Source organism: Lissotriton helveticus, chromosome 8, assembly GCF_964261635.1.
Source record: "Lissotriton helveticus chromosome 8, aLisHel1.1, whole genome shotgun sequence".
NCBI lineage: Eukaryota > Metazoa > Chordata > Amphibia > Caudata > Salamandridae > Lissotriton > Lissotriton helveticus.
The window spans coordinates 18078328-18104784 of record NC_136069.1 but is presented as its reverse complement, the minus strand read 5'-3'; the positions used below and the strand labels follow the sequence as shown (position 1 = coordinate 18104784).

At 63.6% G+C, this 26457-nt stretch overlaps 1 protein-coding gene across 5 annotated transcripts in view; it reads left to right on the top strand.

Annotated features, from left to right (window-relative positions):
- The window catches only part of LOC144772231 (cystathionine beta-synthase-like protein), a 258165-nt gene that overhangs the window by 105869 nt on the left and 125839 nt on the right, over positions 1 to 26457 (top strand). For 2 of the 5 annotated variants that reach the window (XM_078656384.1, XM_078656383.1), the window contains exon 1: positions 2635 to 2779. The exons of 2 other annotated variants lie outside the window; for them this stretch is intronic. In XM_078656384.1, coding sequence (XP_078512510.1) covers positions 2732 to 2779 — 48 coding nt within the window. In that variant the 5' untranslated portion in view covers positions 2635 to 2731. Of the gene's footprint in view, positions 1 to 2634; positions 2780 to 3112; positions 3208 to 26457 lie in introns of those variants that run through there. One more of the 5 variants, XM_078656386.1, reaches the window with a different exon arrangement.

Here is a 26457-nt window from a genome sequence, read left to right as displayed (position 1 = left end):
GCGTTGGGTGGACCTTCCAAGTGTGGTCTGCGTTGGATGGACCATGCCAAGTATTGTCTTCATTGGATGAGATTGGATGGTCATAACCATGCCTTCCTTGTTGACGTGGAGTAGTCTAAGCCATGTTGTATCCTCTTTAGATGGGCTATGCAATGTTGTGTTGATGATGGATAGACCAGGCTTTGTCTTTTTGGCAAGATTGTGGTTTGATTGTCTGATTCCAAGTCTTGTCTTCATTAGCAGAGCTATGCCAAGCCGTGTTTGTGTTAGATGGGCCATGCTGTCTTTAGTCTTCGTTTAACAGACCAGGCCAAACCTTGTCTGCGTTGGATGGGTCAGGCCATGTCTTGCCTTCATTAGATGGTCCACCCAATATCTTGTTTGTGTTGGATGGGCCAAACCAATCCGTGTGGTGTTGAACCGGCCATGCTCTGCCTTGACATAATTGATTGGGTCAGTGCAGCCTAGTTGGGTTGGATGGGCAAGGCCATAACTTGTCTGCATTAAAACCATACAGTGTCTTCGTTGGACGGCCATGACAAGCCTTACCTGTGTTGGAGCATGTTGCACCGTGCCTGCTCGTGAATGGGCCACGCCCAGCCCTGCCTGGAGCCCCCTGTGCCAATGATGACACCTCATGGTTCTATCACAAGCTCGAGGCTGAGGCGTCCATGGATGGGCCATGCCCAGCCTCGCCAGGTGTGGACGGGCCCTGCCCAGCCTCGCCAGGTGTGGACGGGCCATGCCCAGCCTCGCCAGGTGTGGACGGGCCATGCCCAGCCTCGCCAGGTGTGGACGGGCCATGCCCAGCCTCGCCAGGTGTGGACGGGCCCTGCCCAGCCTCGCCAGGTGTGGACGAGCCCTGCCCAGCCTCGCCAGGTGTGGACGGGCCCTGCCCAGCCTCGCCAGGTGTGGACGGGCCCTGCCCAGCCTCGCCAGGTGTGCACGGGCCATGCCCAGCCTCGCCAGGTGTGGGCGGGCCATGCCCAGCCTCGCCAGGTGTGGACGAGCCATGCCCAGCCTCGCCAGGTGTGGACGGGCCCTGCCCAGCCTCGCCAGGTGTGGACGGGCCATGCCCAGCCTCGCCAGGTGTGGACGGGCCATGCCCAGCCTCGCCAGGTGTGGACGGGCCATGCCCAGCCTCGCCAGGTGTGGCCGGGCCATGCCCAGCCTCGCCAGGTGTGGCCGGGCCATGCCCAGCCTCGCCAGGTGTGGACGGCCATGCCCAGCCTCGCCAGGTGTGGACGGGCCATGCCCAGCCTCGCCAGGTGTGGACGGGCCCTGCCCAGCCTCGCCAGGTGTGGGCAGGCCATGCCCAGCCTCGCCAGGTGTGGACGAGCCATGCCCAGCCTCGCCAGGTGTGGACGGGCCCTGCCCAGCCTCGCCAGGTGTGGACGGGCCCTGCCCAGCCTCGCCAGGTGTGGACGGGCCCTGCCCAGCCTCGCCAGGTGTGGACGGGCCCTGCCCAGCCTCGCCAGGTGTGGACGGGCCCTGCCCAGCCTCGCCAGGTGTGGACGGGCCATGCCCAGCCTCGCCAGGTGTGGACGGGCCATGCCCAGCCTCGCCAGGTGTGGACGAGCCATGCCCAGCCTCGCCAGGTGTGGGCGGGCCATGCCCAGCCTCGCCAGGTGTGGACGAGCCATGCCCAGCCTCGCCAGGTGTGGACGGGCCCTGCCCAGCCTCGCCAGGTGTGGACGGGCCCTGCCCAGCCTCGCCAGGTGTGGACGAGCCATGCCCAGCCTCGCCAGGTGTGGACGGGCCATGCCCAGCCTCGCCAGGTGTGCACGGGCCATGCCCAGCCTCGTCAGGTGTGGCCGGGCCATGCCCAGCCTCGTCAGGTGTGGCCGGGCCATGCCCAGCCTCGCCAGGTGTGGCCGGGCCATGCCCAGCCTCGCCAGGTGTGGCCGGGCCATGCCCGGCCTCGCCAGGTGTGGACGGGCCATGCCCAGCCTCGCCAGGTGTGGACGGGCCATGCCTGGCCTCGCCAGGTGTGGACGGGCCATGCCTGGCCTCGCCAGGTGTGGAAGAGCCATGCCCAGCCTCGCCAGGTGTGGCCGAGCCATGGCCAGCCTCGCCAGGTGTGGATGGGCCATGCCCAGCCTCGCCAGGTGTGGAAGAGCCCTGCCCAGCCTCGCCAGATGTGGAAGAGCCATGCCCAGCCTCGCCAGATGTGCACGGGCCATGCCCAGCCTCGCCAGGTGTGGCCGAGCCATGGCCAGCCTCGCCAGGTGTGGATGGGCCATGCCCAGCCTCGCCAGGTGTGGAAGAGCCCTGCCCAGCCTCGCCAGATGTGCACGGGCCATGCCAAGCCTCGCCAGATGTGGAAGAGCCATGCCCAGCCTCGCCAGATGTGGAAGAGCCATGCCCAGCCTCGCCAGATGTGGAAGAGCCATGCCCAGCCTCGCCAGATGTGGAAGAGCCATGCCCAGCCTCGCCAGATGTGGAAGAGCCATGCCCCGCCTCGCCAGATGTGGATGGGCCATGCCAGCTCTCGTCACGGGCCCTCCTCCAGCCCAGCCCTCCTCGGCTCCCCCCGCCTCTGCCCGTGCACACGGTGTGTTTGCTCCCTCCCCTGCCCCCGGGGTGCCCGCGCTCCCTGCGCCCTCCTCTGCCCCACGCCCCCTGTCCCAGGGCAGGGATTGGACACTATTCCTGTTGTGTAACCGGAGGCTGCGGGTCTGGCCTCTGTCCCAGGCCCTCTCTTGAGCGGTGGTCGTGAGGCGGGCAGGACATGTCGCGACGGAGCCGGTGGGGGGGCTCCTTCCCCAGTGCCAGCACGGTATGTGCCCACGTGCCTCGAGCCGTGCTAGGGCTGGTGGGGGAGGGATACCAGCGGTGCCATGGCAGGCGGGGGTGGATGCCAGCGGTGCCCGGGCAAGAGGGGGTGCATGCCAGCGGTGCCAGGGCTGGATGCCAGCGGTGCCAGGGCTGGCGGGGGTGGATGTCAACGGTGCCAGGGCTGGTGGGGGAGGGATACCAGCGGTGCCAGGGCTGGCGGGGGGTGGGCTGGCTGGGGTGGATGCCAGCGGTGCTTGGGCAGGCTGGGGGGATGCCAGTGGTGCCAGGGCAGGCGGGGGGTGGATGCCAGGGCTGGCGGGGGGTGGATGCCAGGGGTGCCTCCCTGGGGGCACCCTGGGCAGTGTGCGGGGCTGAGCTGGGAGGCGGCGGTGCGCGGGGCTGAGCTGCGCCTGTGCCATGGACTTCACAGTGAGTGCACACGTGTGTAGCGCTTTCACCCTGGCTGCGGCGCTATACCGCTTTTTCATCCCTGCGCCCCTTTGTTAGGGAGTGCAGGACCTTTGGTTTGAGTCCACGTGTTGGGGGTTGAGTTGAACATGTGTTTGTGGTGAGTGTGAGGGTGACATGGGAGCTCTTTGTAGGGTTGTGTGTCCGCGTGGGAGGGGTCAGCCGGTGATGGTGCTTCCTGCAGCAGCATCTGACCTCAGGGCGCTGTCCTCTGGTGCGGTGTGGCAGCGGTGCCGGTGTGCGCTTTATGCGGTGTTGTCAGCACGCTTCTGGGGTGTACACGGTGTGTGGTGTGTCTGTGCCAGGGATTCATCCGCAGTCTGTGTGTGTACCTGGCGGTGAGAGGGGCTCCCTGGCGTGTAGTGCTTGTGTAGCTGAGGTTGTAACTGTTCGGTGGTGTTATCACTGAGCGTAAAGTGCTTCTGAGGGTCTGCTGAACCCAGATATTGTTATGTTATGTTATGTTATTTAATCTTTTGTATAGCGCACGGCTACTCAAAAAGAGTGTCCCGGCGCTTTTAGTGAAGAGGGCTGCATCCTAATAACATAGCACAGTTAAAATGAAAAAAAGACAGAGGCCAAGCGGGCACACAAAAAGCGGGCTACTGAGTGAACATTTTTGTAACAGGGAGTGCGTTGGATGCCTGCGGTAAGCGCCCTCCGCAATGCACTGATGGCAGTGTCGTGCTTGAGTTTGATCATGTGTAGGGGAGGTTGTAACTGTTTTGTGGTGTTATCACTGAGCGTAAAGTGCTACTGAGGGTCTGCTGAACCCAGATATGTGTAACAGGGAATGCGGTGGATGCCTGCGGTAAGTGCCCTCCGCAGTGTACTGATGGCAGTGTCGTGCTTGAGTAGGGTCATGTGTAGCTGAGGTTGTAACTGTTCTGTGGTGTTATCACTGAGCGTAAAGTGCTACTTGTAGGCGAGTAGGATCTGCTTACTGTAGTTACCACCACTTTTTGCTGATGTTTCACTCTTTATGACTTAGTCTGACTGGGATCCTGCTATCCAGGACCCCAGCCTAGCTGCTTCCTCCTCTAAATTGATTTCATGTATCTTAGGTATGCACTCCAGATTGGATTCTAGGGTACCCATATCAGTCCCTAGTATATGGTATACTATGTACCCAGGGCATAGGTACCCCAGGGCAGCAGCATGTATTATGCCACCCCTGAGAGACCACTTAAACTGACACCACAGGACTGCCACTGCAGCCTGTGTAAGGTGGTGCATGCACCCCTTACTTAGATATAGGTTCAGTATATCTATTCTAAATCACTACACATATAAACCTATCAGTCACCCCTATGGCCGGCCTTATCAATCCTGAAGGCAGGGTGCTGGGTTTTATGTGAGAGGGGGCCCATGCATGAGCAGAGCCCCTCTGCAGCCTTCGGAATCTATTCTCTGAGGCAGCCATACCATATTCTCTTAAGTGCATTATAACCTTGCGGTAAATGCTAACTTTATAACGGCTGCACAGAAACACGTCGCGTTTGGTGTCAAACACCTTGGAATCCTACTTCTACAACAGTAACTGGTGTGGGAGGTATGATTCCTTCCTTGTGGAACCACTAATGTGGGGCACTGGTCTACCCGGTACCAGCTTTCTCGAGCCTGGCATCACAAGATGGATGCTGCCAGCCACAGACACGAGTCTGCCCTCCTGCTGCTAGACGAAACTTCAGCAGGTGAGGCTGGACAATAGGTTTCCTGCCACAGGGGGTTTGTCCCTCCTGTATCACCTGTCAAGCCAGTGTATTTAATTTGTCTGTAGTGAACACAGTTTAAGCATGGGTGCCAAGTCACCAAAATGCCAGGGCTGGCAGAAGTGACGTCACTTCCCCACCCTGTGACCAAGTGACATCACAGACGATGACATCACCTGATCCTTAGTGTTTTTTATTAACACATTTTGAGTATGATGGCTGGTCAGGCACAATCATTTGTGCAAAGCACAGAAGGGAGGATTTTATTTAAATCCATGATTTCCATGCTGATTTTTTTAACAATGCAGATCGGCAACCTGTTGTTTGAAAATGAGCATTATGCTATTTATTTGTTTTTTTATTTTATTCAAGAAAGGTGCACGTGCGCTGCTGAGTTTGTTTGCCTTTCAATACAAAAAGTTTAACCACTTAACTGCGTGGTTTAGCGGAGTGGGCGGGCCGCGGCGGCCAACGGATTTGCGCAGCACTACGGAGGTAGTGCTCGCGACGGCCATTGGCCGACAAACGCATGGAAGGGGTTAATGTCCCTGGTTGATTTGGGCGCCACAAAAAGTAAACTGTAAAAAAAAAAAAACTGTTTACCTTCTGTCTTTGCCACTACTGGGGCCAGGCGGGAGTGCCAGGGACATCAAGGGGTTACCCGGGGACCACCGGGAGGGGGGATGGGGGTGGGTGTGGGGGCGGGGGTGTCTGGCCGCCTCGCGGTGAGTCGGGAGGCCTGAACTGTGTATGCTTTGCCTCTGTTGGCTGATGTCACTGACAGACCTTCTAACTCGTTCATTTTTTGGATCAGAAACTTTTAATTAATTAAATTAGTGACTGATTTACAATGCAAATGCTAAACCTGCAGTCCTAGACGCGTCCTTGGGTGGGGGCAGATTTACTACCTTTTGTATTTCACAAGCCTTGGCAGGAGTATGCCTGCACAGCTGCTCCAGTCTCGGATGTCCAGGAGTCCCACAGGCTGTGACGTGTGACATTGTGGTCGTGTGTCATTTTTGGATTTTACTATTTTTAAAACACAGGTTGTACAAACCATGCCTTTCCTCACTACGAAAGGTCGCTTTACGGATGAACGTTTTCACGCAGGGAAAATATTTTTCTGCATGGACGAACCCCACAATTTTGGGGTGTTCTGTTCCCTTTCTTTCGTGGGATTTACCCAAGCCCTTTACTCCAACAATGGCAAGGTGGGAAAGGCACAGACAGGTGTATGAGCAGGCTCAGGTGTGGGCATTCACACTCAGGGCAGGCATTGGGTTCTACTCCTTCCACAGGGACCTTACTACTGCAGAATTGCATGACGTTGTGAGGCAGTCATGCAGGATTAAGTGCTGGGTGTTCGTCACGCAGTAGTAAGTGCGAAGTGTCCATCATGTAGTAGTAATTGCTAGGTGTCCGTCACGCCGTAGTAAGTGCTGGGTGTCTGTCATGCAGTAATAAGTACTGGGTGTCCGTCACGCAGTAGTAAGTGCTGGGTGTCCGTCACGCAGTAGTAAGTGCTGGGTGTCCGTCACGCAGTAGTAAGTGCTGGGTGTCCGTCATGCAGTAGTAAGTGCTAGGTATCCGTCATGCAGTAGTAAGTGCTAGGTGTCAGGTGGTTGTGAGATGCAGCCCGGGACGCAGGTGTGGTGCGACCTGGAGCGGTCATTATGAAGTGTTAGGCACTTCCAGTCGCTTCAGCCCAGGTCTCTAGAGAGGACGGCGAGGGGTTAGGTCAACTGGAGGTGCCAATGTTGGTTGCTCCATTTTTGAGCTGCTTCATAGGCATACACAGGGCAGCTGCACCAATCCCAAGCAAACCTACCGGCCAGTCAACAGTGGAACCACCACAGTAGCTCGTTAGTGAGGTCACTGACAAAAAAATATTGATGCTGCAGCTGACTATATGTTAAGCACTTCAATCTTAAAGGCCACTAAATATTCAAGTCCTGTGCCAAGCGTCTCCGAGACCTGCTGCAGTTCGGTCCCACTGGAAATCCAGAGATAAAGCTTTGAAGAAAAGTGGAGTCAGCCCCAGGGATGAAGTCACACTTCAGCCAATATGGTCATTTCAGATTCCTTTATGCTTCTTTTCATAACAAAACAGGACAACAGCCAACGCGTTTCGTTCCCTTTATCGGAACTGCATCAGGGCAAAAAGTATAATGGATGGACCATGTTCCATTTGAAGAATCAGGGCGGCAGTAAGCCAAATTAGACGGACAAAGTGGAATCCGGTTTCTAAGAAGCATCAGCACCCTATTACAGCTGGATTTGGTCTACTGCGATAGCTCACTCAAGGTTATCCAACACGATTCAGGTATGGTAAACCGGACTATATGCATCCAGTATTTGCGGGGTCCGAAATCAGAACTCGGTTACAGCTGAATTATATTTCAATTGGTGGGCAGCTGCTTTCCCGTTCCTTGGACTTTGGGTGCACTCACCACCACTTATTTTCAGGACGTCTCGAATCCAACGATTGCGGTTTATCATAACCTCTGGTGCATTGAAGGATGGACGTCTTATACTGATGACCGATTCAAGTTTAGTTGGATTCTGCTATCTGGTTACTATATCATCGCTGTGAATGCAGACACGCAAGAACTTCTTCACCTGAGCGATTTTTGCTTTGGAATTCCTGTACAATGGACATATTTGGTTTGCAATACCAAATATAATGGTTTTGGCTAACTCAGAGTAATCCACCACTTGAAATATAATTCAGCTTTAACCGAGTTCTGATTTCGGACGCCGCAAATACTGGATGCATACCTTCCTGAACATTAGGTTACTGCCTTTCACCCCAGACTTTGGGGTTTCCTCTGTAGGTTGGGAGAGGTGTGGCGCCGCGGCCAGGGCAGGGCGCGGCCAGGGCGACTGACGCTGGAATCTGGGGACCACGGTTCGATCCCCGGCTCCGGCGGCAGGGTAGCCCAGCACCATGTGACTCTGGGCAATAGCTTGCTTAATCTTCCCGACGGTCCCCAGCGCCTAGAGACCCTTACTGGTGATTGTGCGCTTTACAAATGTGGATTATTATTATTATTAGGTTGAGAGTGGAGAGTGGAGCCTCTGAAGTGTGCACTCCTGGGACCCTCTCCTTCTGACCTTTGATATTCAGAAAATTGTGGTTAGAAGGTCTAATTACTTGGCTTGGGTGGTGAACTTCTCTCCGTTCGCGGAGTTTTCTGCACTCCACGGAGCTCGCGGAGTGCAGAAAACTGCTTTGTGATGTGCAGCAGAGGTCTTTCCCCGCTCGCGAACGGTAAGTGCGCGAGCTGCCGCTCGGGTAGAATTTCTACCAGCACAAACTGGCGGGAATACCAGCACAATGTGCAGTTCGCACTGCACTCCGCCACTCGCAGAACTTTGTGTAGTTTTTATGTAACTTTGCGGAGTTCCGCGTAGCAAAACTCCATGAATTACACCCAGGCCTTTTATTTACCCCATAAGCCCATGGTGCCAAGGAGTCCACTGGGTGTCCCTGGGCCTGTGGGTGCCCCTGGCATTAGAGGACCATGATGTGAATGTGGCTTTCAGAGATACTGGCCTTCTGGCATCTGTGATTCCCCCCATTAGGCGCCCACTCCGAGGCACCAGTCCATTTCCTGTTTCTAGCTGGCTCCCTGAACATACGTTGGAACCAGTTTGGAGGTACAACTGGTCCCCTGACCCTGCTGGTATTCTTCATTCCCTTCACCCGAGCTTGGGGCCACATCTCATGGATTGCCCTGAGACCCTGTCTTTATGCACCGGTGGAAACCAGCGCTACGGATTCCGATTCAACCAGCGCTTGTTGTGTTAGCGGCTCTCGGTGCGACCCTGTCCGCGCTGTCTCAGGCTCACTGAGCGATCTTCAGGGATCTCATTCTCCAAATCAGTTTTAGGGACCCAGCACCAGTTTGTCCCCCCCTCCCAGGTGCCATCTCCACCGACCCCCCCCTTGAGGGACATGGGAGGGTCCTAGCTTCGCAAGCGATCAAGCCTCTGACTTCCACCCCATTGTAGCTCAAGATGAAGGCTGGGGTGACTTTGTAGCATGGGGGCCTTTCAGACAGCAAGATGTCTTTGTTCTGGAGAGCTTGGTGTCTGGATGGCTTGGTGTTCTGCATGGCCTGGTGTTCTGGAGGGCCTGGTGTCTGCATGGCCTGGTGTCTGCATGGCCTGGTGTCTGCATGGCCTGGTGTTCTGGAGGGCCTGGTGTCTGCATGGCCTGGTGTCTGGATGGCCTGGTGTCTGCATGGCCTGGTGTTCTGGAGGGCCTGGTGTTCTGGAGGGCCTGGTGTCTGGGGGGCCTGGTGTCTGCATGGCCTGGTGTCTGGATGGCCTGGTGTCTGCATGGCTTGGTGTCTGGATGGCTTGGTGTCTGGATGGCCTGGTGTCTGCATGGCCTGGTGTTCTGCATGGCCTGGTGTTCTGGAGGGCCTGGTGTCTGCATGGCCTGGTGTCTGCATGGCCTGGTGTCTGCATGGCCTGGTGTTCTGGAGGGCCTGGTGTCTGCATGGCCTGGTGTCTGGATGGCCTGGTGTCTGCATGGCCTGGTGTTCTGGAGGGCCTGGTGTTCTGGAGGGCCTGGTGTCTGGGGGGCCTGGTGTCTGCATGGCCTGGTGTCTGGATGGCCTGGTGTCTGCATGGCTTGGTGTCTGGATGGCTTGGTGTCTGGATGGCTTGGTGTCTGCATGGCTTGGTGTCTGGATGACTTGGTGTCTGCATGGCCTGGTGTCTGCATGGCCTGGTGTCTGCATGGCCTGGTGTTCTGGAGGGCCTGGTGTCTGCATGGCCTGGTGTCTGCATGGCCTGGTGTCTGCATGGCCTGGTGTCTGCATGGCCTGGTGTCTGCATGGCCTGGTGTCTGCATGGCCTGGTGTCTGCATGGCCTGGTGTCTGCATGACCTGGTGTCTGCATGGCCTGGTGTCTGCATGGCCTGGTGTCTGCATGACCTGGTGTCTGCATGGCCTGGTGTCTGGAGGGCCTGGTGTTCTGGAGGGCCTGGTGTTCTGGAGGGCTTGGTGTCTGGATGGCTTGGTGTCTGCATGGCTTGGTGTCTGGATGGCTTGGTGTCTGGATGGCTTGGTGTCTGCATGGCTTGGTGTCTGGATGGCTTGGTGTCTGGATGGCTTGGTGTCTGGATGGCTTGGTGTCTGCATGGCTTGGTGTCTGGAGGGCCTGGTGTCTGCATGGCCTGGTGTCTGGGGGGCCTGGTGTCTGCATGGCCTGGTGTCTGCATGGCCTGGTGTCTGGATGGCCTGGTGTCTGGATGGCTTGGTGTCTGGATGGCTTGGTGTCTGCATGGCTTGGTGTCTGGATGACTTGGTGTCTGGATGGCCTGGTGTCTGCATGGCCTGGTGTCTGGATGGCTTGGTGTCTGGATGGCTTGGTGTCTGCATGGCTTGGTGTCTGGATGGCTTGGTGTCTGCATGGCTTGGTGTCTGGATGGCTTGGTGTCTGCATGGCCTGGTGTCTGCATGGCCTGGTGTCTGCATGGCCTGGTGTCTGCATGGCTTGGTGTCTGCATGGCTTGGTGTCTGGATGGCTTGGTGTCTGGATGGCTTGGTGTCTGGATGGCTTGGTGTCTGCATGGCCTGGTGTCTGCATGGCTTGGTGTCTGGATGGCCTGGTGTCTGGATGGCCTGGTGTCTGGATGGCCTGGTGTCTGCATGGCCTGGTGTCTGGATGGCTTGGTGTCTGCATGGCTTGGTGTCTGCATGGCTTGGTGTCTGGATGGCTTGGTGTCTGGATGGCTTGGTGTCTGCATGGCTTGGTGTCTGCATGGCTTGGTGTCTGGATGACTTGGTGTCTGGATGGCCTGGTGTCTGCATGGCCTGGTGTCTGAATGGCTTGGTGTCTGCATGGCTTGGTGTCTGGATGGCTTGGTGTCTGGATGGCTTGGTGTCTGCATGGCTTGGTGTCTGCATGGCTTGGTGTCTGGATGGCTTGGTGTCTGCATGGCCTGGTGTCTGCATGGCCTGGTGTCTGCATGGCCTGGTGTCTGGATGGCTTGGTGTCTGCATGGCTTGGTGTCTGCATGGCTTGGTGTCTGGATGGCTTGGTGTCTGGATGGCCTGGTGTCTGGATGGCCTGGTGTCTGGATGGCCTGGTGTCTGCATGGCTTGGTGTCTGGATGGCCTGGTGTCTGGATGGCTTGGTGTCTGGATGGCCTGGTGTCTGCATGGCCTGGTGTCTGGATGGCTTGGTGTCTGCATGGCTTGGTGTCTGCATGGCTTGGTGTCTGGATGGCTTGGTGTCTGGATGGCTTGGTGTCTGGATGGCTTGGTGTCTGCATGGCTTGGTGTCTGCATGGCTTGGTGTCTGCATGGCTTGGTGTCTGCATGGCCTGGTGTCTGCATGGCCTGGTGTCTGCATGGCCTGGTGTCTGCATGGCCTGGTGTCTGCATGGCCTGGTGTCTGCATGGCCTGGTGTCTGCATGGCCTGGTGTCTGCATGGCCTGGTGTCTGCATGGCCTGGTGTCTGCATGGCCTGGTGTCTGCATGGCCTGGTGTCTGCATGGCCTGGTGTCTGCATGGCCTGGTGTCTGCATGACCTGGTGTCTGCATGGCCTGGTGTCTGCATGGCCTGGTGTCTGCATGACCTGGTGTCTACATGGCCTGGTGTCTGGATGGCTTGGTGTCTGCATGGCTTGGTGTCTGCATGGCTTGGTGTCTGCATGGCCTGGTGTCTGCATGGCCTGGTGTCTGCATGGCCTGGTGTCTGCATGGCCTGGTGTCTGCATGGCCTGGTGTCTGCATGGCCTGGTGTCTGCATGGCCTGGTGTCTGCATGGCCTGGTGTCTGCATGGCCTGGTGTCTGCATGGCCTGGTGTCTGGATGGCCTGGTGTCTGGATTGCTGGAGAGAACCCTTCTAGCACCCACGATCACGGCCTCGACGTGTTTTCTTTCGTTGTTGTTGCTGCTGCAGGCAGATGTGTCAGAGTGGTTGGAAGATTAGGCGCACACCACGCATTCCTGACATTTATCCACCAGAAAGCATGACAATTTGTAACTCTTTCTCGCGTTCTGCTTGAGACGACAGAACCGCTTTGACATCAGATCTGTTTGTCCGGGTTTGTGACACGTGTCACTTCAGAGCAGCTCTCTGGTCTCCCTGGTGTAATCTGGGTGTTTGCAACAACAACACGTGCAAATGTTTGTCAGACTGTGTCCTGATCCCAGGCTCCGTCCATGAAGGGAAGCAAACCGCTGCGGTCACAGCGGGTCACGCTGACACCATGACCGTGGTGAGGAACCTTGGGTCAGAAGTGCACCCCCTGTCCTGGCCACACCCTCCCCGTGCACCCCCTGTCCTGGCCACACCGTCCCAGAGCACCCCCTGCCCTGGCCACACCCTCCCAAAGCACCCCCTGTCTTGGCCACACCGTCCCAGAGCACCCCCTGCCCTGGCCACACCCTCCCAGTGCACCCCCTGCCCTGGCCACACCCTCCCAGTGCACCCCCTGTCCTGGCCACACCCTCCCAGTGCACCCCCTGTCCTGGCCACACCCTCCCAGTGCACCCCCTGTCTTGGCCACACTGTCCCAGAGCACCCCCTGTCTTGGCCACACCGTCCCAGAGCACCCCCTGCCCTGGCCACACCGTCCCAGAGCACCCCCTGTCCTGGCCACACCCTCCCAGAGCACCCCCTGTCCTGGCCTCACCCTCCCAGAGCACCCCCTGTCCTGGCCACACCCTCCCAGTGCACCCCCTGCCCTGGCCACACCCTCCCAAAGCACCCCCTGCCCTGGCCACACTCTCCCAGTGCACCCCCTGTCCTGGCCACACCCTCCCAGTGCACCCCCTGCCCTGGCCACACCCTCCCAAAGCACCCCCTGCCCTGGCCACACCCTCCCAGTGCACCCCCTGTCCTGGCCACACCCTCCCAGTGCACCCCCTGTCCTGGCCACAGTCCCAAAGCACCCCCTGTCCTGGCCACTGTCCCAGTGCACCCCCTGCCCTGGCCACACCCTCCCAGTGCACCCCCTGCCCTGGCCACACCCTCCCAGTGCACCCCCTGTCCTGACCACACCCTCCCAGTGCACCCCCTGTCCTGGCCACAGTCCCAAAGCACCCCCTGTCCTGGCCACACACTCCCTGTCCTGGCCACACACTACCAGTGCACCCCCTGTCCTGGCCACACCGTCCCAGTGCACCCCCTGTCCTGGCCACACCCTCCCAGTGCACCCCCTGTCCTGGCCACACCGTCCCAGTGCACCCCCTGTCCTGGCCACACTGTCCCAGTGCACCCCCTGTCCTGGCCACACCCTCCCAGTGCACCCCCTGTCCTGGCCACACCCTCCTAGTGCACCCCCTGTCCTGGACACACCCTCCCAGTGCACCCCCTGTCCTGGCCACACCCTCCCAGTGCACACCCTGTCCTGGCCACACCCTCCCAGTGCACCCCCTGTCCTGGCCACACCCTCCCAGTTCACCCCCTGTCCTGGCCACACCCTCCCAGTGCACCCCCTGCCCTGGTCACACCCTCCCAAAGCACCCCCTGTCTTGGCCACACCGTCCCAGAGCACCCCCTGCCCTGGCCACACCCTCCCAAAGCACCCCCTGTCTTGGCCACACCGTCCCAGAGCACCCCCTGCCCTGGCCACACCCTCCCAAAGCACCCCCTGCCCTGGCCACACCCTCCCAGTGCACCCCCTGTCCTGGCCACACCCTCCCAGTGCACCCCCTGTCCTGGCCACAGTCCCAAAGCACCCCCTGTCCTGGCCACTGTCCCAGTGCACCCCCTGCCCTGGCCACACCCTCCCAAAGCACCCCCTGCCCTGGCCACACCCTCCCAGTGCACCCCCTGTCCTGACCACACCCTCCCAGTGCACCCCCTGTCCTGGCCACAGTCCCAAAGCACCCCCTGTCCTGGCCACACACTCCCTGTCCTGGCCACACACTCCCAGTGCACCCCCTGTCCTGGCCACACCCTCCCAGTGCACCCCCTGTCCTGGCCACACCGTCCCAGTGCACCCCCTGTCCTGGCCACACTGTCCCAGTGCACCCCCTGTCCTGGCCACACCCTCCCAGTGCACCCCCTGTCCTGGCCACACCCTCCCAGTGCACCCCCTGTCCTGGACACACCCTCCCAGTGCACCCCCTGTCCTGGCCACACCCTCCCAGTGCACACCCTGTCCTGGCCACACCCTCCCAGTGCACCCCCTGTCCTGGCCACACCCTCCCAGTGCACCCCCTGTCCTGGCCACACCCTCCCAGTGCACCCCCTGTCCTGGCCACACCCTCCCAGTGCACACCCTGTCCTGGCCACACCCTCCCAGTGCACCCCCTGTCCTGACCACACCCTCCCAGTGCACCCCCTGTCCTGGCCACAGTCCCAAAGCACCCCCTGTCCTGGCCACACACTCCCTGTCCTGGCCACACACTCCCAGTGCACCCCCTGTCCTGGCCACACCGTCCCAGTGCACCCCCTGTCCTGACCACACCCTCCCAGTGCACCCCCTGTCCTGGCCACAGTCCCAAAGCACCCCCTGTCCTGGCCACACACTCCCTGTCATGGCCACACCGTCCCAGTGCACCCCCTGTCCTGGCCACACCGTCCCAGTGCACCCCCTGTCCTGGCCACACCCTCCCAGTGCACCCCCTGTCCTGGCCACACCGTCCCAGTGCACCCCCTGTCCTGGCCACACCCTCCCAGTGCACCCCCTGTCCTGGCCACACTGTCCCAGTGCACCCCCTGTCCTGGACACACCCTCCCAGTGCACCCCCTGTCCTGGCCACACCCTCCCAGTGCACACCCTGTCCTGGCCACACCCTCCCAGTGCACCCCCTGTCCTGGCCACACCCTCCCAGTGCACACCCTGTCCTGGCCACACCCTCCCAGTGCACCCCCTGTCCTGGCCACACCCTCCCAGTGCACACCCTGTCCTGGCCACACACTCCCAAAGCACCCCCTGTCCTGGCCACACTGTCCCAGTGCGCCCCCTGTCCCGGCCACACCCTCCCAGTGCACCCCCTGTCCTGGCCACACCCTCCCAGTGCACCCCCCTGTCCTGGCCACACCCTCCCAGTGCACCCCCTGTCCTGGCCACACCGTCCCAAAGCACCCCCTGTCCTGGCCACACCGTCCCAAAGCACCCCCTGTCCTGGCCACACCCTCCCAGTGCACCCCTGTCCTGGCCACACCCTCCCAGTGCACACCCTGTCCTGGCCACACCCTCCCAAAGCACCCCCTGTCCTGGCCACACCGTCCCAAAGCACCCCCTGTCCTGGCCACACCCTTCCAGTGCACCCCCTGTCCTGGCCACACCGTCCCAAAGCACTCCCTGTCCTGGCCTCTGTCCCAAAGCACCCCCTGTCTTGGCCACACCCTCCCAGAGCACCCCCTGTCCTGGCCACACCGTACCAAAGCACCCCTTGTCCTGGCCACACACCCCCAGTGCACCCCCTGTTCTGGCCACACCCTCCCAGTGCACCCCCTGTCCTGGCCACACCCTCCCAGTGCACCCCCTGTCCTGGCCTCTGTCCCAAAGCACCCCCTGTCCTGGCCACACCCTCCCAAAGCACCCCCTGCCCTGGCCACACCCTCCCAAAGCACCCCCTGTCTTGGCCACACCGTCCCAGAGCACCCCCTGCCCTGGCCACACCCTCCCAAAGCACCCCCTGCCCTGGCCACACCCTCCCAGTGCACCCCCTGTCCTGGCCACACCCTCCCAGTGCACCCCCTGTCCTGACCACACCCTCCCAGTGTACCCCCTGTCCTGGCCACACTGTCCCAGTGCACCCCCTGTCCTGGCCACACCCTCCCAAAGCACCCCCTGTCCTGGCCACACTGTCCCAGTGCACCCACTGTCCTGGCCACACTGTCCCAGTGCACCCCCTGTCCTGGCCACACCCTCCCAGTGCACCCCCTGTCCTGGCCACACTGTCCCAGTGCACCCCCTGTCCTGGCCACACCCTCCCAGTGCACCCCCTGTCCTGGCCACACCCTCCCAGTCCACCCCCTGTCCTGGCCACACCCTCTTAAAGCACCCCCTGTCCTGGCCACACCGTCCCAGAGCACCCCCTTTCATGGCCACACCCTCCCAGTGCACGCCCTGTCCTGGCCACACCCTCCCAGTGCACCCCCTGTCCTGGCCACACCCTCCCAGTGCACCCCCTGTCCTGGCCACACTGTCCCAGTGCACCCCCTGTCCTGGCCACACCCTCCCAGTGCACCCCCTGTCCTGGCCACACCCTCCCGGTGCACCCCCTGTCCTGGCCACACCCTCCCAGTGCACCCCCTGTCCTGGCCACACCCTCCCAGTGCACCCCCTGTCCTGGCCACTCCCTCCCAGTGCACCCCCTGTCCTGGCCACTCCCTCCCAGTGCACCCCCTGTCCTGGCCACACCCTCCCAGTGCACCCCCTGTCCTGGCCACACCCTCCCAGTGCACCCCCTGTCCTGGCCACACCCTCCCAGTGCACCCCCTGTCCTGGCCACACTGTCCCAGTGCACACCCTGTCCTGGCCACACCCTCCCAGTGCACACCCTGTCCTGGCCACACCCTCCCAGTGCACCCCCTGTCCTGGCCACACTGTCCCAGTGCACCCCCTGTCCTGGCCACACTGTCCCAGTGCACCCCCTGTCCTGGCCACACCCTCCCAGTGCACCCCCTGTCCTGGCCACACCCTCCCAGTGCACCCCCTGTCCTGGCCACACCGTCCCAGTGCACCCCCTGTCCTGGCCACACTGTCCCAGTGCACCCCCTGTCCTGGCCACACCCTCCCAGTGCACCCCCTGTCCTGGCCACACCCTCCCAGTGCACCCCCTGTCCTGGCCACACCGTCCCAAAGCACCCCCTGTCCTGGCCACACCCTCCCAGTGCACCCCCTGTCCTGGCCACACCCTCCCAGTGCACCCCCTGTCCTGGCCACACTGTCCCAGTGCACCCCCTGTCCTGGCCACACCCTCCCAGTGCACCCCCTGTCCTGGCCACACCCTCCCAGTGCACCCCCTGTCCTGGCCACACCCTCCCAAAGCACCCCCTGTCCTGGCCACACCCTCCCAGTGCACCCCCTGTCCTGGCCACACCCTCCCAGTGCACCCCCTGTCCTGGCCACACCCTCCCAGTGCACCCCCTGTCCTGGCCACTCTGTCCCAGTGCACCCCCTGTCCTGGCCACACCCTCCCAGTGCACCCCCTGTCCTGGCCACACCCTCCCACTGCACCCCCTGTCCTGGCCACACCCTCCTAGTGCACCCCCTGTCCTGGCCACACCCTCCTAGTGCACCCCCTGTCCTGGCCACACCGTCCCAAAGCACCCCCTGTCCTGGCCACACCGTCCCAAAGCACCCCCTGTCCTGGCCACACCCTCCCAGTGCACCCCCTGTCCTGGCCACACCCTCCCAGTGCACCCCCTGTCCTGGCCACACTGTCCCAGTGCACCCCCTGTCCTGGCCACACCCTCCCAGTGCACCCCCTTCCCTGGCCACACCGTCCCAAAGCACCCCCTGTCCTGGCCACAACCTCCCAGTGCACCCCCCGTCCTGGCCACACCCGCCCAGAGCACCCCCTGTCCTGGCCACACCGTCCCGAAGCACCCCTTGTCCTGGCCACACCCTCCCAGTGCACCCCCTGTCCTGGCCACACCCTCCCAGTGCACCCCCTGTCCTGGCCACACCCTCCCAGTGCACCCCCTGTCCTGGCCACACCCTCCCAGTGCACCCCCTGTCCTGGCCACACCCTCCCAGTGCACCCCCTGTCCTGGCCACACCCTCCCAGTGCACCCCCTGTCCTGGCCACACCCTTCCAGTGCACCCCCTGTCCTGGCCACTGTCCCAGTGCACCCCCCTGTCCTGGCCACTGTCCCAGTGCACCCCCCTGTCCTGGCCACTGTCCCAGTGCACCCCCCTGTCCTGGCCACACCCTCCCAGTGCACCCCCTGTCCTGGCCACACCCTCCCAGTGCACCCCCTGTCCTGGCCACACCCTCCCAGTGCACCCCCTGTCCTGGCCACACCCTCCCAAAGCACCCCCTGTCCTGGCCACACCCTCCCAGTACACCCCCTGTCCTGGCCACTCCCTCCCAGTGCACCCCCTGTCCTGGCCACACCCTCCCAGTGCACCCCCTGTCCTGGCCACACCGTCCCAGTGCGTCCCCTGTCCTGGCCACACCCACCCAGTGCACCCCCTGTCCTGGCCACACCCTCTTAAAGCACCCCCTGTCCTGGCCACACCCTCCCAGTGCACCCCCTGTCCTGGCCACACCCTCCCAGTGCACCCCCTTTCCTGGCCACACCCTCCCAGTGCACCCCCTGTCCTGGCCACACCCTCCCAGAGCACCCCCTTTCCTGGCCACACCCTCCCAGAGCACCCCCTTTCCTGGCCACACCCTCCCAGTGCACCCCCTGTCCTGGCCACACCGTCCCAAAGCACCCCCTGTCCTGGCTACACCATCCCAGTGCACCCCCTGTCCTGGCCACACCCTCCCAGTGCACCCCCTGTCCTGGCCACACCCTCCCAGTGCACCCCCTGTCCTGGCCACACCGTCCCAAAGCACCCCCTGTCCTGGCCACAACCTCCCAGTGCACCCCCTGTCCTGGCCACACCCTCCCAGTGCACCCCCGTCCTGGCCACACCCTCCTAGAGCACCCCCTGTCCTGGCCACACCGTCCCGAAGCACCCCTTGTCCTGGCCACACCCTCCCAGTGCACCCCCTGTCCTGGCCACACCCTCCCAAAGCACCCCCTGTCCTGTCCACACCCTCCCAGTGCACCCCCTGTCCTGTCCACACCCTCCCAGTGCACCCCCTGTCCTGTCCACACCCTCCCAGTGCACCCCCTGTCCTGGCCACACCCTCCCAGTGCACCCCCTGTCCTGGCCACACCCTCCCAGTGCACCCCCTGTCCTGGCCACACCCTTCCAGTGCACCCCCTGTCCTGGCCACACCCTTCCAGTGCACCCCCTGTCCTTGCCACACCCTTCCAGTGCACCCCCTGTCCTGGCCACACCGTCCCAAAGCACTCCCTGTCCTGGCCACACCCTCCCAGTGCACCCCCTGTCCTGGCCACACTGTCCCAGTGCACCCCCTGTCCTGGCCACACTGTCCCAGTGCACCCCCTGTCCTGGCCACACTGTCCCAGTGCACCCCCTGTCCTGGCCACACCCTCCCAGTGCACCCCCTGTCCTGGCCACACTGTCCCAGTGCACCCCCTGTCCTGGCCACACCCTCCCAGTGCACCCCCTGTCCTGGCCACACCCTCCCAGCGCACCCCCTGTCCTGGCCACACCCTCCCAGCGCACCCCCTGTCCTGGCCACAACCTCCCAGTGCACCCCCTGTCCTGGCCACACCGTCCCAAAGCACCCCCTTTCCTGGCCACACCCTCCCAGTGCACCCCCTGTCCTGGCCACACCCTCCCAGTGCACCCCCTGTCCTGGCCACACCGTCCCAAAGCACCCCCTTTCCTGGCCACACCCTCCCAGTGCACCCCCTGTCCTGGCCACACCCTCCCAGTGCACCCCCTGTCCTGGCCACACTGTCCCAGTGCACCCCCTGTCCTGGCCACACCCTCCCAGTGCACCCCCTGTCCTGGCCACACCCTCCCAGTGCACCCCCTGTCCTGGCCACACCCTCCCAGTGCACCCCCTGTCCTGGCCACACCCTCCCAGTGCACCCCCTGTCCTGGCCACACCGTCCCAAAGCACCCCCTGTCCTGGCCAAACCCTCCCAGTGCACCCCCTGTCCTGGCCACTCTGTCCCAGGGCACCCCCTGTCCTGGCCACTCTGTCCCAGTGCACCCCCTGTCCTGGCCACTCTGTCCCAGTGCACCCCCTGTCCTGGCCACTCTGTCCCAGTGCACCCCCTGTCCTGGCCACACCCTCCCAGTGCACCCCCTGTCCTGGCCACACCCTCCCAGTGCACCCCATGTCCTGGCCACACTGTCCCAGTGCACCCCCTGTCCTGGCCACACTGTCCCAGTGCACCCCCTGTCCTGGCCACACCCTCCAAGTGCACCCCCTGTCCTGGCCACACCCTCCCAGTGCACCCCCTGTCCTGGCCAACTGTCCCAGTGCACCCCCTGTCCTGGCCACACCCTCCCAGTGCACCCCCTGTCCTAGCCACACCCTTCCAGTGCACCCCCTGTCCTTGCCACACCCTTCCAGTGCACCCCCTGTCCTGGCCACACCGTCCCAAAGCACCCCCTGTCCTGGCCACACCCTCCCAGTGCACCCCCTGTCCTGGCCACACCCTCCCAGTCACCCCCTGTCCTGGCCACACTGTCCCAGTGCACCCCCTGTCCTGGCCACACTGTCCCAGTGCACCCCCTGTCCTGGCCACACCCTCCCAGTGCACCCCCTGTCCTGGCCACACTGTCCCAGTGCACCCCCTGTCCTGGCCACACCCTCCCAGTGCACCCCCTGTCCTGGCCACACCCTCCCAGCGCACCCCCTGTCCTGGCCACACCCTCCCAGCGCACCCCCTGTCCTGGCCACAACCTCCCAGTGCACCCCCTGTCCTGGCCACACCGTCCCAAAGCACCCCCTTTCCTGGCCACACCCTCCCAGTGCACCCCCTGTCCTGGCCACACCCTCCCAGTGCACCCCCTGTCCTGGCCACACCGTCCCAAAGCACCCCCTTTCCTGGCCACACCCTCCCAGTACACCCCCTGTCCTGGCCACACCCTCCCAGTGCACCCCCTGTCCTGGCCACACTGTCCCAGTGCACCCCCTGTCCTGGCCACACCCTCCCAGTGCACCCCCTGTCCTGGCCACACCCTCCCAGTGCACCCCCTGTCCTGGCCACACCGTCCCAAAGCACCCCCTGTCCTGGCCACACCCTCCCAGTGCACCCCCTGTCCTGGCCACTCTGTCCCAGGGCACCCCCTGTCCTGGCCACTCTGTCCCAGTGCACCCCCTGTCCTGGCCACTCTGTCCCAGTGCACCCCCTGTCCTGGCCACACCCTCCCAGTGCACCCCCTGTCCTGGCCACACCCTCCCAGTGCACCCCCTGTCCTGGCCACACCCTCCCAGTGCACCCCCTGTCCTGGCCACACTGTCCCAGTGCACCCCCTGTCCTGGCCACACCCTCCCAGTGCACCCCTTGTCCTGGCCACACCCTCCCAGTGCACCCCCTGTCCTGGCCACACCGTCCCAAAGCACCCCCTGTCCTGGCCACACCCTCCCAGTGCACCCCCTGTCCTGGCCACACCCTCCCAGTGCACCCCCTGTCCTGGCCACACTGTCCCAGTGCACCCCCTGTCCTGGCCACACCCTCCCAGTGCACCCCCTGTCCTGGCCACACCCTCCTAGTGCACCCCCTGTCCTGGCCACACCGTCCCAAAGCACCCCCTGTCCTGGCCACAACCTCCCAGTGCACCCCCCGTCCTGGCCACACCCTCCCAGAGCACCCCCTGTCCTGGCCACACCGTCCCGAAGCACCCCTTGTCCTGGCCACACCCTCCCAGTGCACCCCCTGTCCTGGCCACACCCTCCCAGTGCACCCCCTGTCCTGGCCACCCCCCCCCAAAGCACCCCCTGTCCTGGCCACACCCTCCCAGTGCACCCCCTGTCCTGGCCACACCCTCCCAGTGCACCCCCTGTCCTGGCCACACCCTCCCAGTGCACCCCCTGTCCTGGCCACAACCTTCCAGTGCACCCCCTGTCCTGGCCACACCCTTCCAGTGCACCCCCTGTCCTGGCCACTGTCCCAGTGCACCCCCCTGTCCTGGCCACACCCTCCCAGTGCACCCCCTGTCCTGGCCACACCCTCCCAGTGCACCCCCTGTCCTAGCCACACCCTCCCAGTGCACCCCCTGTCCTGGCCACACCCTCCCAGTGCACCCCCTGTCCTGGCCACTCCCTCCTAGTGCACCCCCTGTCCTGGCCACACCCTCCCAGTGCACCCCCTGTCCTGGCCACACCCTCCCAGTGCACCCCCTGTCCTGGCCACACCCTCTTCAAGCACCCCCTGTCCTGGCCACACCGTCCCAGAGCACCCCCTTTCCTGGCCCCACCCTCCCAGTGCACCCCCTGTCCTGGCCACACCCTCCCAAAGCACCCCCTGTCCTGGCCACACCCTCCCAGAGCACCCCTTTCCTGACCACACCATCCCAGTGCACCCCCTGTCCTGGCCACACCGTCCCAAAGCACCCCCTGTCCTGGCCACACCCTCCTAGTGCACCCCCTGTCCTGGCCACACCCTCCCAGTGCACCCCCTGTCCTGGCCACACCCTCCCAGTGCATCCCCTTTCCAGGCCACACCCTCCCAGTGCATCCCCTTTCCAGGCCACACCCTCCCAGTGCACCCCATGTCCTGGCCACACCGTCCCAAAGCACCCCCTGTCCTGGCCACACCCTCCCAGTGCACCCCCTGTCCTGGCCACACCCTCCCAGTGCACCCCCTGTCCTGGCCACACCCTCCCAGTTCACCCCCTGTCCTGGCCACACCCTCCCAGTGCACCCCCTGTCCTGGCCACACCCTCCCAGTGCACCCCCTGTCCTGTCCACACTGTCCCTGTGCACCCCCTGTCCTGGCCACACCCTCCCAGTGCACCCCCTGTCCTGGCCACACCCTCCCAGTGCATCCCCTTTCCAGGCCACACCCTCCCAGTGCATCCCCTTTCCAGGCCACACCCTCCCAGTGCACCCCATGTCCTGGCCACACCGTCCCAAAGCACCCCCTGTCCTGGCCACACCCTCCCAGTGCACCCCCTGTCCTGGCCACACCCTCCCAGTGCACCCCCTGTCCTGGCCACACCCTCCCAGTGCACCCCCTGTCCTGGCCACACCCTCCCAGTGCACCCCCTGTCCTGTCCACACTGTCCCAGTGCACCCCCTGTCCTGTCCACACTGTCCCAGTGCACCCCCTGTCCTGGCCACACCCTCCCAGTGCACCCCCTGTCCTGGCCACACCCTTCCAGTGCACCCCCCTGTCCTGGCCACACTGTCCCAAAGCGCCCCCTGTCCTGGCCACACCATCCCAAAGCACCACCTGTCCTGGCCACACCCTCCCAGTGCACCCCGTGTCCTGGCCACACCCTCCCAGTGCACCCCTTGTCCTGGCCACACCCTCCCAGTGCACCCCCTGTCCTGGCCACACTGGCCCAGTGCACCCCCTGTCCTGGCCACACCTTCCCAGTGCACCCCCTGTCCTGGCCACACCTTCCCAGTGCACCCCCTGTCCTGGCCACACCCTCCCAGTGCACCCCCTGTCCTGTCCACACCGTCACAGTGCACCCCCTGTCCTTGCCACACCCTCCCAGTGCACCCCCTGTCCTGGCCACACCCTCCCAAAGCACCACCTGTCCTGGCCACACCCTCCCAGTGCCCCCCCTGTCCTGGCCACACCCTCCCAGTGCACCCCCTGTCCTGGCCACACCCTCCCAGTGCACCCCCTGTCCTGGCCACACCCTCCCAGTGCACCCCCTGTCCTGGCCCAGTGCACCCCCTGTCCTGGCCACACCGTCCAGAAGCACCCCCTGTCCTGGCCACACCCTCCCAGTGCACCCCCTGTCCTGGTCACACCCTCCCAGTGCACCCCCTGTCCTGGCCACACCCTCCCAAAGCACCCCCTGTCCTGGCCACACCCTCCCAGTGCACCCCCTGTCCTGGCCACACCCTCCCAGTGCACCCCCTGTCCTGGTCACACCCTCCCAGTGCACCCCCTGTCCTGGCCACACCCTCCCAGTGCACCCTCTGTCCTGGCCACACCCTCCCAGTGCACCCCCTGTCCTGGCCACAACCTTCCAGTGCACCCCCTGTCCTGGCCACACCCTTCCAGTGCACCCCCTGTCCTGGCCACTGTCCCAGTGCACCCCCCTGTCCTGGCCACACCCTCCCAGTGCACCCCCTGTCCTGGCCACACCCTCCCAGTGCACCCCCTGTCCTAGCCACACCCTCCCAGTGCACCCCCTGTCCTGGCCACACCCTCCCAGTGCACCCCCTGTCCTGGCCACTCCCTCCTAGTGCACCCCCTGTCCTGGCCACACCCTCCCAGTGCCCCCCCTGTCCTGGCCACACCGTCCCAGTGCACCCCCTGTCCTGGCCACACCCTCCCAGTGCACCCCCTGTCCTGGCCACACCCTCTTAAAGCACCCCCTGTCCTGGCCACACCGTCCCAGAGCACCCCCTTTCCTGGCCCCACCCTCCCAGTGCACCCCCTGTCCTGGCCACACCCTCCCAAAGCACCCCCTGTCCTGGCCACACCCTCCCAGAGCACCCCTTTCCTGACCACACCATCCCAGTGCACCCCCTGTCCTGGCCACACCGTCCCAAAGCACCCCCTGTCCTGGCCACACCCTCCTAGTGCACCCCCTGTCCTGGCCACACCCTCCCAGTGCACCCCCTGTCCTGGCCACACCCTCCCAGTGCATCCCCTTTCCAGGCCACACCCTCCCAGTGCACCCCCTGTCCTGGCCACACCCTCCCAGTGCACCCCCTGTCCTGGCCACACCCTCCCAGTGCACCCCCTGTCCTGTCCACACTGTCCCAGTGCACCCCCTGTCCTGGCCACACCCTCCCAGTGCACCCCCTGTCCTGGCCACACCCTCCCAGTGCATCCCCTTTCCAGGCCACACCCTCCCAGTGCATCCCCTTTCCAGGCCACACCCTCCCAGTGCACCCCATGTCCTGGCCACACCGTCCCAAAGCACCCCCTGTCCTGGCCACACCCTCCTAGTGCACCCCCTGTCCTGGCCACACCCTCCCAGTGCACCCCCTGTCCTGGCCACACCCTCCCAGTGCACCCCCTGTCCTGGCCACACCCTCCCAGTGCACCCCCCTGTCCTGTCCACACTGTCCCAGTGCACCCCCTGTCCTGTCCACACTGTCCCAGTGCACCCCCTGTCCTGGCCACACCCTCCCAGTGCACCCCCTGTCCTGGGCCACACCCTTCCAGTGCACCCCCCTGTCCTGGCCACACTGTCCCAAAGGCGCCCCCTGTCCTGGCCACACCATCCCAAAGCACCACCTGTCCTGGCCACACCCTCCCAGTGCACCCCGTGTCCTGGCCACACCCTCCCAGTGCACCCCTTGTCCTGGCCACACCCTCCCAGTGCACCCCCTGTCCTGGCCACACTGGCCCAGTGCACCCCCTGTCCTGGCCACACCTTCCAGTGCACCCCTGTCCTGGCCACACCTTCCCAGTGCACCCCCTGTCCTGGCCACACCCTCCCAGTGCACCCCCTGTCCTGTCCACACCGTCACAGTGCACCCCCTGTCCTTGCCACACCCTCCCAGTGCACCCCCTGTCCTGGCCACACCCTCCCAAAGCACCACCTGTCCTGGCCACACCCTCCCAGTGCCCCCCCTGTCCTGGCCACACCCTCCCAGTGCACCCCCTGTCCTGGCCACACCCTCCCAGTGCACCCCCTGTCCTGGCACACACCCTCCCAGTGCACCCCCTGTCCTGGCCCAGTGCACCCCCTGTCCCTGGCCACACCGTCCAGAAGCACCCCCTGTCCTGGCCACACCTTCCCAGTGCACCCCCTGTCCTGGCCACACCTTCCCAGTGCACCCCCTGTCCTGGCCACACCCTCCCAGTGCACCCCCTGTCCTGTCCACACCGTCACAGTGCACCCCCTGTCCTTGCCACACCCTCCCAGTGCACCCCCTGTCCTGGCCACACCCTCCCAAAGCACCACCTGTCCCTGGCCACACCCTCCCAGTGCCCCCCCTGTCCTGGCCACACCCTCCCAGTGCACCCCCTGTCCTGGCCACACCCTCCCAGTGCACCCCCTGTCCTGGCCACACCCTCCCAGTGCACCCCCTGTCCTGGCCACACTGTCCCAGTGCACACCCTGTCCTGGCCACACCCTCCCAGTGCACACCCTGTCCTGGCCACACCCTCCCAGTGCACCCCCTGTCCTGGCCACACTGTCCCAGTGCACCCCCTGTCCTGGCCACACTGTCCCAGTGCACCCCCTGTCCTGGCCACACCCTCCCAGTGCACCCCTGGTCCTGGCCACACCCTCCCAGTGCACCCCCTGTCCTGGCCACACCGTCCCAGTGCACCCCCTGTCCTGGCCACACTGTCCCAGTGCACCCCCTGTCCTGGCCACACCCTCCAGTGCACCCCCTGTCCTGGCCACACCCTCCCAGTGCACCCCCTGTCCTGGCCACACCGTCCCAAAGCACCCCCTGTCCTGGCCACACCCTCCCAGTGCACCCCCTGTCCTGGCCACACCCTCCCAGTGCACCCCTGTCCTGGCCACACTGTCCCAGTGCACCCCCTGTCCTGGCCACACCCTCCCAGTGCACCCCTGTCCTGGCCACACCCTCCCAGTGCACCCCCTGTCCTGGCCACACCCTCCCAGTGCACCCCCTGTCCTGGCCACACACTCCCAAAGCACCCCCTGTCCTGGCCACACCCTCCCAGTGCACCCCCTGTCCTGGCCACACCCTCCCAGTGCACCCCCTGTCCTGGCCACACCCTCCCAGTGCACCCCCTGTCCTGGCCACTCTGTCCCAGTGCACCCCCTGTCCTGGCCACACCCTCCCAGTGCACCCCCTGTCCTGGCCACACCCTCCCACTGCACCCCCTGTCCTGGCCACACCCTCCTAGT